The following is a 21,542-nucleotide window of genomic DNA, read 5'->3' as shown; positions in this document are numbered from 1 at the left end:
CAATATATACAGGTTTTGGAGCAACATATGCTGCCATCCACATGACATCTTTTTCAGGGATTGCTTGCTTATTTCAGCAAGACAATGCCAAACCACATTCTGCCCGTATTACAACAGCATGGCTCTGTAGTAAGTGTCCAGGTGCTAAACTGGCTTGTCTGCTGTCCAGACCTGACACCCATTGAAAACATTTGGCGCTATATGAATTGACATAGACAACAAAGGAGACCCGGTCTGCTGAGCTGCTAAAATCCTAGATCAAGCAAGAATGGGAAAACATTTCACTCTTAAAACTAAAGCAATTGGTCTCCTCAGTTCCCAAACTCTTACAGAGTATTGTTAAAAAAAGAGGTGATGCAACACAGTGGTAAACTTTATCGAAAGGTGTTGCTTGCATCAAATTCAAAATGGGCATTTGTTTTTGGCAAAATATCTCAGTTTCAACATTTAACAAGTTGTCTTCATATTATTTTCAATTAAATATAGGGATAGACAATTTGTATATCATTGCATTCTGTTTTCATTTGCATTTTACGCAGCATCCCGACTTTTTGGAAACGGGCTTATACATTGACACAAGCAATTCATCTTCCTAAGAGCTTGCTTACATTACGAGAGAGAGAATAAAATGCTAGATAAGCCTATCTCAGTTTGCTAAATAATTTCCATTGCGTTTGAATTTGCATCAGCATGTTCAAGACATACCACACAGGATTGGATCCATTAATCGCAAGATAATCGTGTGAAATGAGTGCACAATTCACAGAAACTTGACACAGTTCAGACAGAATTGTCTTCACACTTGCAATACTCCGGGGCGCTCTATCAAAACATTTGGCACAAGTTACCTTGGAAGGTGACGTCTAGAGCTATCGAAATCTGCAAATTTACACAACAGAACGATCTAGTGTCTCAATTCTCGTTCGACATGTCTCGGTAAAATGCAGTGTAATATAAACAAGCCCTATGTCAAGTCAGTATTAGAGAGGGCAACTATGCTAAGACACCAAAAGTGACCGGTGCCCCTCCCCCACCAGTCCGCACTGCTGCCCAAACCGGCCCCTCTCCCAGCCCCCGTGGCAGCTCTAACGAAACAATGCAGCTCATGTGAAAGCGACAGTCTTCTTTCCTATACAAACCACTGTTTCATCACAACAAACAGGATTTAATAAAGTAATAGATGCCTCGTTCTACCCTGAGTCATAACAGTACCTATACAGACAGCTCAGCCGGCTCAGCTGTCCCACACTACGAATTAGATATCACAAAATTAGGGATAGAAGTAAAGAATTGGTGCATGGGTGCACAAAACGTGGGGTAAGATTCTGTGAAAAGATGATTGGTTGGTACAGTAATCTGACTGAGCCAGGAATTTCTTATAATTTTCTCATTGGTCAATCATGGTCAAGTATGGCAATTGTTCCACCAGGCTTTCTGTGTACATCCACATCCAAACAACCTTTTTTGCTTTCCATTTTTTTTGCCAGCTGTTTTTTGCCCTGGTGTAGACACTGCTGCACTAATTCAGGTAACAAACAACATATTAACAAATATTTACTACTAATGTGCAAAGACAGCTTCAAAATTACTAAAGTGGGCCTTTAAAAATCCTGAAATGTGAATTTTGGATAATGTTTTAAAGGACGAGCCTCACATTTATTTCCAACCCATACCATCTGAACACAAGCAAGCTGACAGGTCAATTGCAAAGTCTTGCAAAACTGTCTTGAAATTGCAAAGTGCTAAAATTGTCAAATAATATGTTTCAAACTAGTGCCACTTCTACCGGATTAAAATACAGGCCGGGACATATGATAGATAATGACTTAATCTTAAATTCTAGTGTGACCAGTCTAGACACCTTGTTGACACAAACAGTAATTAACTTACAATAAACCAATGAACTTTGTATTGTGTAGTCTAGACTCTTGCTCTATGCAACTGTAAGCCTACTTCAAAAAGTACTCAGTGTACGTCAGCTCGTGTTTAATTCCAGTTAATATGTTTTGATCAAAAACCATAGACTACTCAGCCCAGGTTTGAACATTTGATCCCTTTCAAACGATCTCACATTGGGCCTAAAACACATGGTACCCCGGCCAGTCGGATATAGGCATATAGGATAGGCTGTATACAGCTGGTACGATCCCATCTGGCAGTAGAACACGCATGAATGCAGGTTTGTGTGTGTGTTTGTCAGGAGTCGTGTCTCACCATGCTTCCTTAATGAATGGGTTACCATAGGAAAGGACAGCAGGCCTCAACCCTTGAGTGTTGGTTCTGGATTGTGAGGAATGTGACGGTCAAGACGACCAGAATCTGCAGCAGCAGGACTCCTATGTAAATGACTGTTGAATTTATCTCTGAATTTAATTTTAGAAAAACATAGTATGCTTTTGTTCCTTGACTCAGTAGACAGCCACTCAAGTGAATGCTCATTACAGCTCAAACTGTAGTCAGTCACTTCAGCTGCGACGCTCATCAAAGCTTCATGTGACGGAGGCTTTTGATGTGCTTCACCCAAAAAAAATGCAAAAAGTTGCTAAAGACACCATGCAGAATGTGTTGAAAAAAATCAGTGTACAAGTAGCTAGAATGAATAGAAGGAAAAATTATGAACGATTTTGAAATCATTTTAGAAGGACTCATTAAACTAATAAGACCATCTATCTTGAATGTGCAGAAAGTGTCTACAAAAAGAAATAGTGCAGTAATTCTTCCATGGTTGTGTTTCTAATTTTGATATTTTCTTCTATTTTTGCCAAAAGATCTGATCTGACAAAACACAAATATGTGGAAAAAAACATCTGACTTGGCCTGCCTGTGTAAACACAGCCAATGTTGTTATGTGATGATGGTCTGTGTTTGTTTGTGTGTGTGTGTGTGTGTGTGTGTGTGTGTGTGTGTGTGTGTGTGCGGGTGTGTGGGGTGTTTGTGTGGTTACACAGACCTAAATTAATGTGTGGGAGTGTTCAAGTGGGTGTATTCACTATGCTCTAAGCCTTCCTGGAAACCACTATTTGATATATGAACACAATTGAAATGGATGGAGCAAATTCAATAGTCTAATCAGATTTTTATTCAGCAACAGCTGCTACTCTTACCATTTGAATTTGCTTTAGTGCCACAGAAATATAAAACTGTCATTGCAAGGAACTGGTCATGAGAAAATAATTGTTACATACTAATTTGACTTGCTAACGTCAAGATATTGCTTTGCCTAAAGGTGCTCTATAAAAAATTATATTCCCAACAGATGTTCCAGGTAAGCAGATTTAAAAAAATATATATTTACATTGAAAAGACAGATTTTACTCTTAAAGTGGACAAAAACTGAAATGTAACCCTCAAAGCACAGAAAACTATTCAACGGTTGTCCTCATTTTGTTGGACGCATCCTTAGTAAAAGTGACCTCCATGTTCACCTGAAATGATGAAATAAGAGGGTAAAGAACCTGTCTAATTCCATACCATGTTGATATTCATAATTGATTCAAACAAAGCTCAGATAATCTGTTATTTACACATTAATCACCTCAGCTCTCCTCAGTATGATATCAGAGCGTGTTTGAGACAGTCCGCTCACTGCTATTGAAAGGCCATTAAGTCCGATTTGCTAAGCTTGTATAAGGTAATTTGTAAGATATTCTTTCTAGCAGGCCCCATACTGAATACTTTGTCAACCGTTCACATCTGTTATTCCAGCAGTAACCTTCGCTCTGGCAGATAGCTCACATTTCTACCTACACTGCATTTAGCTGTCATTATTTTCAGTTTTCCATGGCCAGTGACTGGAACGAATTGCAAAGACTCTTAAACTCAATACTTTCTTCACAGCTCACTCCTTGAAAAACAAACTATCCAAGCGGCTATCCGCTATAGCTATTTATGCACAATAGTGATTGCCTACTCCCCCCACCCCCCCACCCCCCCACCCCTTTTTTTCATTGTACTGGCCCCTTTACCGATTGAGCTAAACTGGACCATATTCACCAAACCTGTCTGTGTATGTGTCATTCTGAATATAGTATAATTTGACATTCATGTTTATATTCCTTTGTTACCCTACTCCCCTATTGGCTCAAAGCATTCCCTGTGTTGCTCTTCTAAGCTTCATCTTCTAACCCTGACAGAGGATTTCATGGTTGCAGGAGAAAGGGAGAAACAGGGGAGACTGGAACTTAATGCAAAGTTGCATGACGCTCATAGACACAATTCGCAGCATACCAAGGCTGTGGAGCAGGGAACTTCAGGTCCTTAGAATGACAGAAGCATTCTGACGAGGACCACCTCAATTACTCCTATGAGGTATGTGATCGTCTTTTCCCTTCTTCTTGCACTGACTACTACTTCTTTTAATAAAATGTACTTATTAATACTGGGTTGGTGAGTGTCACACCTAGCTTTCCAAGATTAATGCAATAACTATAAACCGTTCTCTACTAAATGCCTTAGTATAAATTTGTGACATGCACACAAAGAAAATAATTTTTTGCCACAATTCAACTGAGATATGCCCTAAAGAAAGAAATTATGGTAATATGTTAGGTAAGGGTTAAGGTTAGGTTAAAAATAATGCTTACTTATAGGACTAAAGTAGGAACATGTTCCAATGTTCCCAGTAACTCATTGGCAATGAAAGCTCCACCCTCTTCATGGTTGAAATACAGGTTGAGTCAATAAATCACATGCCCTTCTTCCAATACCAGCACACACATTTCTCATTATGCATGTCACAAATTTCTAGTAAAGCCATTTGGATCTATTTCACAAATACCTGTGATACTGTACTGGAGTATGCATGTCCTTATACGTACTGAGCCACATTACTTCCTGGTTGGAAAAGCAGTGGTGGGTGGGGGGGGTTGTCGTAATGGGACAGGGCTGGGGTTCAGTGACCATGCATCTGCCCCGGGATTGGAAGGGTGGGGTCCTGATCCTGAACAGTAAAAGATGTCATGATCAGTAGTAACTATCGACTACTGACTTCTAACCAATAACAAAGCCTTCTTGCACAGAAACAATGACACGCAGACCCGTCAGTAGCATGCCCGTCTGAACTACAGGAAGATCAAGGACACAAGGAAACAAGGAATCAAGGACACAAGGAGAGGGAACAGAACGGTGACCCTCAAAAACTGAGGTGTTACAAGGAAGCTATGGGGAGACCAGACACGTCTCATTTATATTAACGCTGAGTACATTTCACACAAAATATTTGTGTGTGCCATTTCTGGAAAAACTGTGTCCATCATACAGTACAGAGGCATATTTCCTGTGATAAAGTCTGGCCTTTTGTAAAACTGTGTGAACTGACATCTATGACAAGGGTCTGAAGGATCTGCTCACACTTGGTTCATTGCGTCAAGACAGTAATGCAATAGCCTATATTGGACAAACAAAGAAGCCTACTTAACAGCGCCAAGTAGACAGACAAAAAAATATAACTTGATGGATAGCTGGAGCAACAATGACTAGCTATGATTCACACATGATGTTTGGGCTGGAGACAGAAGACTAGAGGAATAGGCCTACTATGAGATAAGTGAGTGAGTGATACTGAGCCAAGCATGTGCCTGTCAGGGGAATTAAAAGGAAAGGGAGAGAGGATAGCTGTAATCCAATGTTGGTAGCAGGCTTAACCAAAACCCTATTTCTTCACATGCCAGTAGTGTTGTTTTGAACAGCACAGTATCACAAGTTTTTGTGAAACAGATACGAATTGTTTACAAAAATGTCTGGCATACACACAAAAAAGTTCTGGCATGCAATCATACCTAACTTGAACTATAAACCTTCTCCAACTTTCATTACCTAATTGTCTTCTTTCATGGCATTATCTGAAAGAAATTGTGTCTTGTACACACATTTCTCCAGTTTCTTTATTAAGTGCAGGTCTGAGGAACTGTTTTCCTAATAAGTAATTTGTGTCTATTTCACAGACTTGGTAATGTGATAATGTGTTGTGTTTAAGGCAGACAGTGTTTCACAGTGTCTGACATGCATGTTGTGTAGTGGGTGAAAACTCACATATGTATACCTATTTTAATTCACAGATTCTTTTTAGTTGTTTTTTTTTTTTTACAGGGAACTTGTGTTATTCAACACACACAATATTTAATGACACTAAACCTGGCTGCCTTGCAGAGCATAACCTTGGGGAAGGCAGGTTATGAGTCAACCTGCGCATCACTTCTAGACTCCACCATTGACATGCAAAGATATGTGCACATCAATAACTCTCCTCTTTCCTTAATGCCCTCATCCCTTCAGTTACAGATGTCAGACAGATTCATATAAATCAGATTACAGGTACTTAAATAAGTACGCATGTAAATTATGGCACCGTGAATTTTTCATTTAGTTACTAAAGAATCATGCCTGCTTACTTTGGAAAGTAAGCAGACCCCTTCATGTTCTCCACTTTCTGTTATACTTTCGACTTATATAGAATATATATCCCATAATGACAAATGACATGTTTTTAGAAATGTGTGTAATTTTACTGAAAATGTTAAACTGAAATATCTTAGGTACATAAGTGCTGAGGCCCTTTGCCATGGCACTCCAAATTGAGCTTAGATGCATCCTGTGTTATTTCATCTTCCTTGAAATATATAAAGGAAATAATTTTTAAAAGCACACAACTGTCAAAATATGGTCATACACTTCACCATGCATGACAGATCAAAACCCAAGCCAAAACCCAAGCCCAAGGATCTCTGTATACTGTAGATTAGGGATGTAACAAGAACCAATACATCGGTACCAAGTCGATGCCAACATTCTGAAAACATGACGGTACTGTTTTTTTAAAGCTTTATGCCAGTGCTGGACTTTTTTCCATGTCAAAGATGGGTACTGCAATTGAAATTCTGTGCCATAAAAAGTTGATTGATTGTATTTTACGCACAGTTCTGTTTATTTTTAAATACTTGAAGGCTACATGCCACTGTTGTTGTTTTTCGTAATGTTAAAATGTTTTTATTAGAAGAGGGTATGTTGAAGCATATGGTATTTATTGTTCGTTTTTTGTTTTTTACCATGGTATTGAATTGGGTATCGAGTATCTCTAGTAGGGACCCAAACATTTTGTTGAGGCATAGATCTTGGGGAGATTAAAAACACTGCTAAAGCACTGAACGTTCCCAGGAGCACAGTGGGCTCCATCATTGTGAAATGGAAGACGTTTGGAGAAAGTGGAGGGGTCTGTATACCTTAAGAAGACACTGCATGCATATGGAATTGCAACAAATTACAACTGCATGAACGTGTCTTATGATTCACAACCAAAAGCTGTGCATTTGATTGATGACCAATTGTCAGAACTGGAGCAAATAATTCAGTCCCTCAAGACAGGACAAAGACAAAGTCTGGTTAATAATTCTTTCACTTCCTTCAGAATTTAACCAATTGGAATGCCTTGGAAATCTGACAGACAACCGTTTGACAGACACTGCTCCCCAACCAGGCCTGGAATCAAAAGACAACACGGTCACTTGAATTTATTCATTTAAAAGATCTCCTCAAGACAAGACAAGTCAGCAGGGGTGTTGAGGGCCCAAATCAGTCTTGAATAACAAAACGGGATGAAATGGATTGTTGATGATGAGATATTTTGGGAAATATCCACAAGATGTGAAAATGAACTGTTTCAAGAAAACCATCACCTAAGCATTTCTATAGAAATGCCAAATGATGTGCAAAAAGTCATAAAACAGATAAGCATAGCACTTCTGAGGATAAGAGTCAAGAACTAATCCAATCCCTTGTTTGATTCAGAAACATCTGATGCTATTCATAAAAGAATTGCAGTGTGGGCAAATGCTAGAAAAACTACTTTGAACATGGACTGGAACAGTTTTAAGACATTGAGAAACCTATGTATAAAACTTATTAGAAAAGCAAATGCAGACTACTATGTAAATATGCTATGTACTTGTAATGGATGTCCTTCCAAACACTGGAAAACATAAACAATCCTGAGGAACTGTGCTGGCACCACATTGCCACAACAGAATGTATTGGACTATGTACCTGTTGTTTTGCTGTTGCCTTAAACTGCAACTTTATTGCAGCAGGTGATCATTTTGAGAAAAAATGACTATAACTAGCCAAATGATAAACAATAGAGGCAAAATCCATTGGCATTGGTAAATAAACACTTAGCTTCCTTTTTATCATTTTGAACACATTTCTATGTGGTTTTAGACCTGGGCACAGTACTATCACAGCAACTACACTATTTGTAAATAAAATTGTCAACGCCTTACTTGAGAAATTAAGGTGCATTTCTCAGTTTTTTGACCTGTCTAAGGCATTCAATATAGTAAATCACTCAATCTCATTGAAAAAGCTGTCTTCATTGGGCCTGGCCAAGGATTTGCCTAAAATTTCTAAACTACCTTAGTTTCAGAACACAGGCTATTGTAGCAGATGTAATTAAATCTACACTTCCTGTAGTCCACAAAAAAAAGTTCCATAGGGTTACATTTTTGGGTCCTATATTGTTTACTGTCTATATTAATGAAATCTGTGTGTCATTAAGAAAGTCTGCATTTCCTCTTTATGCTGACAACACAGAACTATATGCTACTACTCCCTCTATGGAACAAACTGTTGCACACTGTCAGTCAGAGGTCCAGCTGTCACAAAAGTCTCTTATCTAGATTGGTACTTAAAGCAAATAAGTAGATGGTATTTTCTAGGTCACAGAACCTAACATTACTACCCTAAATAGTTATTTTATAGAACTTGTTGCTTCTTACAAATTCATTGGGACTTTTAAAACATTTATTAGTAAGTTGATGAAAATGCTAAAGATTAGTATTGTTTTATATTATAGGAATAAATCCTGCATGTCACGTCAGCATAGAAAACATATTGTGGGAGCAACTTTTATATATATGCTACAGTTGGCTGGGAGTCACTGACATCTAGAAGGGCCAGACACTGGTTAATGTTTTTATATAAAGCGTTCATGCAAAAACATCTTGACTATCTAACATTGAAAATGAGTTGGAAGAACACCAGTTAACAAACACACTCTCAAGACTGGAAAGGGCTGGAGTTACCGCAGGCGAATTCAGGGGCGAAACTGGGTAAAACTGCTTTTGAATATTTTGCCCCACATCATGGAATGCCATTAAGAGTGATCTTAAGTTCAATGTTTTTGTGCCTCTAAGACATTTAAAATTTCTTACAAATATGATTTCCTTGATATTTTATTTATTTAAATTATGTGTGTTTTTATTGTAATACAAAGCTCTGCTTTAAAATAGACCTTGGTCTCATTTGATTTCTCTGTATAGAGGTAAATAAATAAAAAATAAATATGTTTCTGTATGTCATAGCCTGGATGTGTACAGTATTTATCCATCAATAAAGGGATCATGTTTACTTTCAGGAGGAGAGGGACCCTTCATACTGGCGCTGGCCTTGCCTCCTGCTAAGGTTGGAACCAGGAACATTTCAAACAGTCAGAAGGGAAACTATGTCAGACGATGTCGAACTGACCTTTTGTTCAGATATGAAGATATATAACTGGAGAGTGACACTGGCCTTTTTCAATCTCAGCCGACCAAAAAACCTTTTTCCATCGATCAGATGTTAACATTTGAAGATAACTGGAGAGTGACATTGTCCTTTGATCTCAAGGAAGAAGCTGTTTGATCTTGAGAGGAAACCTGATGCCATACTGAAGTATTGAACATTTGAACAGAATCTTTCTGTGCTCACTTTGATCTCAGTTGGATAAAGTTACCAAACAGGGACTTGTTGAAGAGGGACTTTCTTCGTTCCTACTACAGACTTCATCCAAGCAGAAACTAATAAACTTGATTTTCTGCCTCAAAAAATCTATTGGTATTAGCATGCAAATTGTATGTGAATAGGCTACTCCTCTTTTAAGATTATCATGGCAATAATTACTCAATATCCTTGCTAACCAATATAAATCCTCCTACCCTTCTCCCGAGGTACATCAAAATCAAATAGCCATAATCACTTTTGCCATAATCTGCCATTGATCCACTTATTCTTTCTGTTTAGTTTCACTTACTTTGAGAATAGAAATATTAAGTGTTTTAGAATCATACATTTGTTTCTGAGAATTTGAACAATAACCTTCAGATTATCATGACAACTCTGTAGCTATTTATCAATAAGAAATTTCCTTTGGGGTAGTTAGTGCTCTGCTTATTGCAGAATAAAGATACTTCTGTTTTCTATATACTATTATTAATAATCTAAATAAATAGAAGCCATCATAATGTGAAAATTGCTTTTGTAATCTCTGATATGAATTGGTCTTGCAATAGATAAAATTGATAATATAAACCGATCAGCCATAACATTATGACCACCTGCCTAATATTGTGTTGGTCCCCCTTTTGCCGCCAAAACAGCCCTGACCCGTCGAGGCATGGACTCCACTAGACCTCTGAAGGTGTGCTGTGGTATCTGGCACCAAGAACATTAGTATCAGATCCTTTAAGTTCTGTAAGTTGCGAGGTAGAGCCTCCATGGATCGGACCTGTTTGTCCAACACATCCCATAGCTGCTTGATTGGATTGAGTTATGGGAAATATGGAGGCCAAGTCAACACCTTGAACTCATTTTTGTGTTCCTCAAACCATTCCTGAACCATTTTTGTTTTGTGGCAGGGCGCATTATCCTGTTGAAAGAGGCCAATGCCATCAGGGAATACTGTTGCAATAAAAGGCTGCACATGGTCTGCAACAATGCTCAGGTAGGTGGTACGCATCAAAGTAACATGAATGGCAGGACCCAAGATTTCCCAGCAGAACATTGCCTCCGCCGGCTTGCCTTCTTCTCATAGGGCATCCTGGTGTTCTCCAGGTAAGCGACACACATGCACCCGGCCATCCACGTGATGTAAAAGAAAATGTGATTCATCAGACCAGGCTACCTTCTTCCATTGCTCCGTGGTCCTGTTCTGATGCTCACGTGCCCACTGTAGGTGCTTTCAGCAGTGGACAGGTGTCAGCATGGGCACCCGGACTGGTCTGCAGCTACGCAGCCTCATATGCAACAAACTGTGATGCGCTGTGTGTTCTCACACCTTTCTATCAGTACCAGCAATAACTTTTTCAGCAATTTGAGCTACAGTAGCTCGTCTGTTGGATCGGACCACACGGGCCAGTCTTTGCTCCCCACATGCATCAATGAGCCTTGGCTGCCCATGACCCTGTCGCTGGTTCACCACTTTTCCTTCCTTGGTCCACTTAGGATCTGACCACTACAGACCAGGAACACCCCACAAGGGCTGTAGTTTTGGAGATGCTCTGACCCTGTTGTCTAGCCATCACAATTTGGCCTTTGTCAAAGAAGCTCAGATCCTTACGCCTTGCCCATTTTTCTTCTTTCTTCTAACACATCAAATTTGAAGAGAGAATGTTCACTTGCTGCCTAATATTTCCTACCCACTGACAGGTGCCATGATAATGAGATTATCAGTGTTATTCACTTCACCTGTCGGTGGTCATGATGTTATGGCTGATCGGTGCACAGCATCAATAACTGAAAATAACTGTATATTTGCAGGAACATATTCTGGAATTTTCTACCACTTATGGAGGGTTTGTACAGAATGGCAGTTAAAACTTTAGACAGTTATTACACGCTACTATGTTCACAGACAAAACTAAACCCCATGTGCAAAATAAATAATATTGGTTCCATATTCTTCACCACATATTCCACAACATCCCTATAACTAGATTTTGTCAGTAACGTTGTGCAAACATTGGAACGCTAAGCATAGACAGCAAAGAATATTTCCCCAATGTGAACTAACATTTAGTATGTTGTAACCAGAGAAGAAACGAGTAATACTCGAAACCAAGATTGCACGCTATGGAGCACAGTCGGTTTGCCTAGCACTTAACCCTGCAAAATCAGAAGCACTCAGTTACATACTATCCCTGAAGGAAAATCAATATCACAACACCTAAGAGATCAATATAATCACAAATACAGCAACTAATCACCCGGTGGAAAATGGGAATGGCAGTAAAAGCTTGACATAAGAATGCACTCGATAAACAGTTCCCACAATGCCATAGTCAGGAGAGAAGATGTATCATGACTGCATGCCACTCACAGGTGCTGTTAGAGAGAAGCAGCGTTGCTGCACTCGACCAACACTTCATCAAAGCAATCAAACATGAATCATGTAGCAGCTACACCTGGGGAAATACTGTTGATTGTCTTCTTTTCCCACCATCATGTTTGGAGCAAAGCTTCTTTTTCCGTCACCTCACACAGAAAGTAATAAAAGTCAGATTTTGTTTTAATATCCATTGCAAATGACTATAGCCTAGCTCCTCACAGCTTTCAAAAAAAAAAAAAAATCGAACCTATCCCCCTTGGTAGTGAATTCACAATATTAAAGATAAAAATGCAGTGATACAATTATCCCATATGTCAAGGGGAAATGTCATGATATATACTCCTCTCTTTCACAAAGAACAAATAAAGCGGTGTCTGTCCCCAGTTCAACAATATGGGAAACTGAGCACCCACAGTAATTGACAGAATGTGTATGGATTGTTGCTAGTTCGCTAGCAATAATGTAGCTCAATACAGATAAAAAAGAAAGACATACAGGCGTAGCGGAGACGTAAATGGCTTTGTAAGAACCTGAAAATATTAATAAGTGTACATTGCAGCTGCCTGTTTTACAAATGGTTATTCCACATAGAGGGCATTCAAACACACGCCCACGCTAGCCTTCTACTCTACTTTAGTGCAGAAAATAAGGGCTTGTTTACATCAGGAGAGAGATAATAAAATACCAGACAGACTTATCTATCTATGGAAATGACAATCATTTCCATAGCGTTTGAATTGGCACCAGCATGTTCAAGACACATCACAGGATTGTAGCATGTTCATGACACACAGAATTGTGGCCGTATGAGTGTTCGTAGCACAAAAAACTAGAACCAGTTCAGATAGAACTGTTGGCTATGTTCTATGTACAGGTGCCACTGACTGCACTCCGCTATTCTCTGCGCTTTCGTTTCCTTCTCCCATCTGGCTGCTCTCTTCCTCTTCCACCCTGCCCATTCAGGCCGATGCATACTGCACAGACAGCCTAAGGTTCATCCATTGCACGTTGTATCTCGTTCACAATCACATGTAAATGTCAAGCTTTCTAAAACGATTTAAACTACTTCCTGTACTTCTATAACTTTGGGAGCAGGACTACCTTTGTTCACGGTTAGTTCATGTCTATTAGTTTGCATTAGCATTATCATTATTAGCTAGCATCGTCTGTGGAAAATGCGGAAAGACTGTTGTTGCGTGATCTTTGAGGGTAGATGTTTTGTAAAAGCATTTTGAGACTGCTGATGTAAAAAGGGCCTTATAAAATACACTTGACTGACTGATTGATAGTGTTTGTGCTGAAGTAATCTTTTTAGCATTCTGATGCCAATAGTCATTATTAAAAATATATATAATTAGTTTTGTGTATGCCAGTAATACTGTGGTATAACTAGATGACCATATAAAAATATGGATAGCGCCACACCAAATAGTCTAATGCCAGCAGATGATGTGCTTAAAAATTGTCAAATTAGAAGCCTTTTCCCCTTTTTCTCAGTTATTTTTTACTACCACTTCTGTGCTTAAATTGAACATATTGATAATTTTTTCAACTAGTTAGCTAAAAATGTATGCTCACTATAATGGTTCTTGATGTTAATAACATTAACACAAAAACAGCCAGTATTTGTATATTCCCTAGCACAATAATGCAATGGCATTAATACTGTTCAAAGAGATGTGTTATGTAAATTAAATAAGTTGTTGTAATCAATATGTTGAAGTATTTAGGTGACTAAGTGAAAGAAAACATGTGCAGAGTGCATTGTATGTGAGACTTACTCTTGACAGTGGCCGTCCTGGTGCAGTTATAAAGGATGGCCAGCTCTCCAAACACCTTCCCAGGGCCCATGGTGCACAGCTTCATGCTCTCTTTTGTCACCTCCACCTTTCCGTCTGCAAGGGAAATGACAGAACTGAGCACCATTTTACATTTTCTGGAAATGTGACAGTGCTGTTCAGAGCTGCTGTTGCCCAGATTGGGGAGAAGTCACAGCCAATGGATTAGAATGAAAGTCTAAAATAATTACTTTAACAGGACATGAGCACAGAGTTCACAGAGGAATCAACACAGAAGGTGTGCAGACTCTGCCATAACCGACAAAAGGGGAAATGGGACACTGGCTAGGGAGAACATTTATTAGGGAAATGGATTACCAAAACAGATTAGGTTTAGTCATTACAAAGCAATACACAATGGGATATTGAAAGTATTACAGGAATGTTAAGGACTGGAAGTAGATGAATATCCAGCAGTGCTATGCCCTTAGGCTCCAAAATCTGTTTTCACAGTTGATGGATGAGCTTCTGGCACACGGGTGATTCACCAGGCAGCAACAGGTTTCACAGTTCACTGACTTGCACCGGAGGAAGAACTGGCATTTTCTAATCGAAGCCAACTGCACATTTTCCTGGGCAGGCTTTCTTGGTCGCAATGGAACTTAGGCCTGACTGTTTTAAAAAAGCATTACTCCTTTAACGACTGAACATTACGCAGAGAATGTGTCTGTACGTTGGAGAATATGACGATGCTGATAGGATGGAAATCAGCTTTCTCAACTGGAATCCATGTCTTAGGATGATGAACTGCACAATACTGGCAAAAGGTCCTAGAGAAACTAGCATCCCTTTGGCTGAAAATGCATTGAGGTGGCTTGGTGTATGAATTACAGAGTTGTCACAATTGTACCCACATTCAACAGCTTACTGCATCCCATCATTCAAAGAGTATGCTCCTACAAAGGTTCTCACAATGAATTTAGTCCTAAGATACTATCGTGGAATCTGGCCCTTGTCAACCCTCAGGAGAGGGGGGGGGGGGGTAATGTAAACCTCTGTCATCCCTCCAGAAGCACACTCAAGATTGAAATGGTTACAGCTTTTCCTACCACAACACACTCATCTTTTTATATGAGTTTCACAATTCTTTCAGTAAATATACTGAACAACCAGAACCTTTCCTTTCAAAAGCTCCTCCGGCAGGGAGGGCAGACACAAAACAATCTGTTGACCTGGTTCGATGGCTCCTGTGGTTCACTGACTATAGATGTGTGGAAGTCATCAGCACATTGGATCTAAGCAAGTATGAACTGACCAAAACGCTGGAAGGATTTACACAGCGTCAACATCCTCTCTTCCATAAGGATTCCAGTGGGATTATTTTCCTCATCAGTTGGCAGCTCCTTTATCAGCTGGAGGAGGAAATATGTACCCCTATCTACTCCCTTCAAATGAGTTCTGATCTTATCCCTGCTCTTCAGTAACTCACCTTTCAAAACAAAATGCAAAAACCTGGGCCACAGGAATATGCTGGGGTTCTAAGATGCCGGCATTAAAACCAGCAACTCTAAGAAGTAATGGTGTTCATGCAAGGGGCAGGTTATCTTGCTGCGGACGCCTTCCAACACAACACTTTAATTAGATATCCATCATTGCCTGACAGCTTTATCTGTGATGGGGGACAGCACAATATGAGAAAAAGGATGGAGGGCATGGAAGACAATACAAACAGAGTTTGGGTCTCAGTCACGTTTGCATTTAGGTCTGCACAGCATCCGGGCCCTCTGTATCAGTCGTCATCATATTTCCTGCCAGAAAAGCTTGGGATTCACTTACCTCTCAGGAGACCCTGTTCAATTGTGTAATATCCTAAATGGCCTTGGCGTTCATAAATATGAGCAGGCACATTATGCCTCCACGAGACAATGGGCAGGACTAGATAGGTATTTTAATCAAACCGGCGTTCTGTCACTGAATCCTTCAAAAGAAAATCCACCAATATAAACGAATCACCAGGGCACCAGAGGGGCTAAACGGGCCAAGTAATAACCGCATGGAACCGGGCATGTACAATGGGCGTTAGCTGTAATTCTTTATAAGGGACCTGAGATCTGCTGGGCTCATTGTCCATGACCACTGATGCAATCCATACTGCATTGACTGTGCGCCTTGAAAGTAGGCAATACGCTCTACAACTGAAATATTATCATCATCATCATCAACAGCGCATTGCCACCAAACCTCTAATATAAGTGGGGAAATATAGTGAAGAACACTGAAAGTATTTAGAAAGAAAGGGACCCAAAAACAACAACGGCAATCTTACTGTTCTGTCTGCATAAAGATATACGGCAGGTACCCAAGGATGGTCTGGAGATGTTTCACACACACGGGACCGCTCAGGGCATCCCAGAGTGCCCAACACAACCCTTCAGAAGAGGAACCCCAGAGAAATTCATACTTTAAGTGCCTGCCCGCTATATCTAGAGAGACTTAATCTAGGAGCAAGCATTGGATCGATGGCCCAGTCACTCATACTCTCAGTGTGCAGTCAGACATGCAGCTCTGCTCTCCTATACTTCAGCTATTCCTATTCCAAAGCCAGCACACCTTAACCAAGTCATTGACAAATTATCAAACCCTTGCCTATGTGTATCGGGAGAGCTTATAACAGCCAAACATGGAGAAATATGGGTGTCTTTGAGCAGAGGTTAGAGAATTATTGCACTAAACAACATGTCAAAACAGTTCCACAGGGGGCGGAGTGGCGGAAAGTATTCGTACGTACTTTGTGCTTGATTGATTAATTAGATCACTAATTAGTCAGGATATCCCCTCACCAGCAGTCAGAAGGCCCTCTGTGGAATCGGTTTGACACCTAGGCTCTAGTTGATATAGACAGGATCACAGACGAGATCTGGTGGGTGGATTGTGAGGGCAACGCATTATATTACCCCACTTGAAGACTGTTATCAGTGGGTCAAAAGAGACTCAACAAGGAATGGGAGATTAATCTAATGTATCTCTGTGGGGACTGTTCAGATGAGCGAGGGCATTTTTACTCCACCAGAAAGAGAGAATTACACAGATAGAGACTTTATAATTTACATGTTTGAGTTTGCATTGACACGTAAAGCCAGATGCTGAGAGATGATTGTGGGCAGGAATCGAGGGATATGAGTTTTTACAGTCCTGATGTATATTCATAGGCTTCAATATTGCCTAGGGTATATCAAATATAAGCAAATTAATAACTGTAGCTACTTGCCTCTTGTCTCTGTCCTGGCACCTTATTGGTGGAACCAACTTTACTTGGAGGCTAGGATAGCAGAGTCTCTACCTATCTTCAAAACACATCAGAAAACTCACCATTCATAGACGAGTTAGAAAAGTTCCACTGTCTTTTGTTACATTTTTATGTATTATGTTTACTTCCAGCACTGACCTTTGCCAATAACTAATTCATTTGGTAGAATGCACTTACCATTAAACTGTGCAGTTCGGTAACCTAGCTCTTTTAAAGTGTATGCACTTACTGGAAGTCACTCTGGGTAAAACCATCTGCTATATGACTAAGATGAAAATTTGATGAAAATCTGTCTTTTAAAACACACATTACTGAGTTGGTGACATAGCTAATGGTTGAAAGATGTTTCTTATAGGATCTTAATTTATAATATTTGTTTCTTAATGTCTTATTTCCATTTTGTACATTTCTATTGTTGTAATGAAAAGAGACCTTGATCTCAGTTGATATGCCTGTATGAATAAAGGTAATACAAAAAGAAACAAATTCAAACATGCTGATCAGAATCTTGACCTTGGATATATGACATGTTCTTATGATACCTATATTGTAGGGTTAAAAGGCCCATAGCGTACTATGTATTCATGTGCAACAGTTGGCTTTGCGATGCCACATGGCAATCTGATTGGGACATTAATCATTGTAGGTAGTTAGGATGTGGCAGATCTGTCAAATGGTTTTACCCAAGGAAAGTTTCTCTACAATCAAGCAGGAAACAGTCAAGCACCATTTAATGTTCTTACCCAGTGATCAAAATAATTTGAAAGATGCCTTTTTGCGCTCAGTGAGATTCCAAATATAGGACTAGGAACCCATAATTAAATTCTAATGTGGTACAGCATGAGTTTGTCTGAATTCTCTCCGGAACATTGTGGAGGTGTTGTGTGAAACAGGAAAGGGAAATATACAGCAGATTGTGATACGATCTGGACCCACGCCTGTTTTACACATGTAAACTATATTCAGCCCTATTCAAATGGCGAACGCAGCCACAACAATGACCTAGTAGGAAGGCAGCTATATATAGCAGGCACCCAACAGATGAGGTAAACGAAGTCAGTCTCCTGCCTGTAGCTCTGTGACTGCCAGACTTTATGACACACATTGGCAAAACCAAACCCTTTCCTGAGGCTTCACATGTTATAGAACTATTTATGTAACCAAAAGTTGGGATTTATTTTTTTTTTTTTTAAGGGACAATGCATCTAAAATTTTCCCGAAAAATGTGTCAATATATCCCAATCAAAACAAGACTGAACAGTACAGAAATGTGGTTTACTTAATTGAACACGGAAGTGGAAATACAAATTTCTGCCCAGGAAACGTAAAAAGAAATTAACATATATATATATATTCTGTGTAGTAGACTGTTAGTTGAAAACAAACAACTGGAATATAATCATGTTGTTGAGGCAAGCAGTAACATGTTTGATGTAACTAGAATTGCCTAATAACTATAGCTGCTCATTGAAGCCAATATCCATGATGTCCTCTGCAAAATATTCATAGACATTGGCAGTGAAATGTAATCTGCATATTCACTTGGATATGTATGCTCACTGGCATTTGTGCAATATCTGTCAATGATCTGCCATTGATGGGTTTGCTATTAATACATTTCAATAAAGCCTCATTCCCATAACAGAAAATATGTCAGACGTTTTTTCTTCTTCAGATAAAACACACAACCTAGAAAGAATTGGAAGGAAGCAGATATTTTCTAATTGTAAGGTTTGTATGCCAGATGTTGAAATGTCAAACATTAGAAATTTCATTGATCCTTCTATTGTAAATTTTCCAAGTCAATATTAAATTACATTTGAAGATAAAGGCATATATGCACAAACAGGCACTAACTGTTAGGTGGGAGTTAAGGCTGTGAAGCCATAGAGTTATATAATGGACAATTGGATGTTTGCACACATCAGAAACTACAATTAAATAAATGCACTGAGCTCCCTCTCTGCAACCAACAGGCTATTAAATCCACTCTCACAAAGCATCCCCCCATCCACCCACTTTCCAACCCCCTGCTATTCCAAAAGCCATTTGAAGAAATAAGGGGTGAAGGTGACTTGCCAATGAGAAAAAAAAACAAGCCAGTAAACCTCCTGCTGTCTGGTAGCTGGCAGCTTAAGCTTTCCCTAAATAAGTCAGTATACAGCAAAGAGTAAAACTATCCACAATGCTTTTACCCCATTGTGTTATTTCAAATGTTTGGCAAATGATCAAGCCAAGCAGAGAGAAAGCCAAGACTAATGTGTCAGTAGACATAGCCTTCCCAAGTGGAGATAATGTAATGTTTATATATGTACAGTACAAGATTCTCCCCACATACATACAATAAGCCCCACCGGCTCCCTCAATGAGCTATTTGTACATTTCTCCGCAAACAACCAGCAGCATGTGAAGTGTGTCAGCGAATGAATTGCAAAGGCTTTACATACAGTATATTTCATTCAGTATTTATTAACACAGTGCATAGAAGTAGAAAAGCATTTGATGAAAGATGTGAGATCATTACTTATCTACTGATGTCTGATGACCGTGGCGTTCAGTTATTTAACACCTGCCACAGGCAAACAGATGACTGAAGAAATTATGATTAGAAAAACCCAAAACATTTTCAGTAAGCTGAAGATCATTATCTCTAATTACTCCGTTATCTAACTGCATGATTACTGATTAACAACTTTTTTACTAATGCAGCTCTCTGGGTCACAGGCGAGTGCCAGCACAATAGCAGAATGGAGATGAATGGATGAAAAGGTGGTGGAGAGTTGATCATAAGAGAGTTGCTACATATTGAAGGAGTTGGACGTGGCGGCTGAATTTCATGAAAGCGTTTAATCTACTTCTCCGTCTGCTGTGGGATGTGTCAAAGTAATGACTTTAATGCGACTTTAATCTGTTTATTTCAGAAGTATTCGCAGACAAATTACAGAAGATTATGATTGGAAAACAAATATTTAGTGTTGGCTAAATGATTATAATACAACAAAAAGCAAATGTTGTTATGAAAGCTTTCTGACTAGTTACCATCACTGTGTATTTAATTAATTTTATTTATTTATTTATTTTATTGCAGAAACTCTCAGTGGGCATTGGAGAATCAAAGATCCCAACATGCATCCTCTGAGACATGTCACCCCCACGTTATTCTGCTCCTAATAACTCTCATTGCTCAACCAGGAAGTCATGTTGAACCAACACGCTAAGAAGACAATGATCAACTGGATAAAGACCACAATTAGGTTGCAGGCTCCATGCTAGAGCATGATGTAAGAAAACATCCCTTGCTAATCATCTCTCCCAAATCACATGGTGCTGGGACAATTTGCACTGCCCATGGTACGGTCGGTGTGACTTGACTGGGAAATGAATCGTGGCACAATGACCTATTTCCCACTCAGAAATTACCATTATTTTTCATTTACATTCTCTTTCCCTCAGAATATCCCTCTGATATTCTGGCCTTACAATCTTCCTGTCATACTGCTGTTTGGATACTTTCTTTCCATCGAAAGGTCAAAGCAGGACATATACTGTACCTGTAGTTTCAGAAGTGTGAAAGGACTCTGTTTTGAAACATAGCCTGAATTATAAACAGCAAAAAACTTCTGTTTCCCAAGCAGGAAAGGCACTTGCTGCATATGAATTTGGATTCAATCTCCACATTAGTGCTGCTGCCTCTAGTTGGCCAGGTCCACTTAATTGACAGTTAAGTGTGGAGTATTGGGCCTAACACTGTGAACCTGCCAATTATAAGACAAAGGCACAGAGCTAGCAGCATCTACAGCATCTGGTTGGCAAAGATCCAGCGAGGTTGAATAGCCTTCCAATACTCAACCATTTTAAATCACCATACACAAAAAGCCCAGATTCTAAGTCGGACCATTTTGTTTTTGATTCTTAACTTTTAAACTACTGAAATATTCCAAGTGCATTCATTAAAACGGAGATTGGATGTGGCAGTTGGTGGAGAAAATACCATCCAAACGCAGTATCTAATTTGATCAAAATGCAGGATCATCACATAAAAAGGTGTATCATATCATACCGAATGCCTCGCTCTATTGAAGACTGTAAATGCTTTTGCTGTCACCGAAAAAGGACGTGTTGGCAGATTGTTTGAAGCTGCAATGTAGGCAGTCTTTGTCCGGCTACCCTCCTTCCGCTAAAACGGTAGGGTTAGTTAAGACTCTGTCTAATGCTCACAAGCAAACCCTGGGGTCATGTCAGTCACATGATCCCCGTTATGATCCTTTTATTTTTACTGGATCTGTATCCTTAGTTGACGATTTCAAAACTCCCATTAGGATAT

The 21,542-nt window shown here is 39.4% G+C and overlaps 1 protein-coding gene across 4 annotated transcripts in view; it reads right to left on the bottom strand.

Moving 5' to 3' along the window:
* prkg1b (protein kinase cGMP-dependent 1b) overlaps positions 1-21,542 on the bottom strand; it is a 141,098-nt gene that overhangs the window by 82,965 nt on the left and 36,591 nt on the right. For all 4 annotated transcript variants that reach the window (XM_020046261.2, XM_020046262.2, XM_020046260.2 and 1 more), the window contains exon 3: positions 13,915-14,028. In XM_020046261.2, coding sequence (XP_019901820.1) covers positions 13,915-14,028 — 114 coding nt within the window. The remainder of the gene's footprint in view (positions 1-13,914; positions 14,029-21,542) is intronic.

Source organism: Esox lucius, chromosome 5, assembly GCF_011004845.1.
Source record: "Esox lucius isolate fEsoLuc1 chromosome 5, fEsoLuc1.pri, whole genome shotgun sequence".
In the NCBI taxonomy this organism is placed as follows: domain Eukaryota; kingdom Metazoa; phylum Chordata; class Actinopteri; order Esociformes; family Esocidae; genus Esox; species Esox lucius.
Note: the sequence above shows the minus strand (reverse complement) of the source record. Positions and strands in the feature narration are given on the sequence as shown.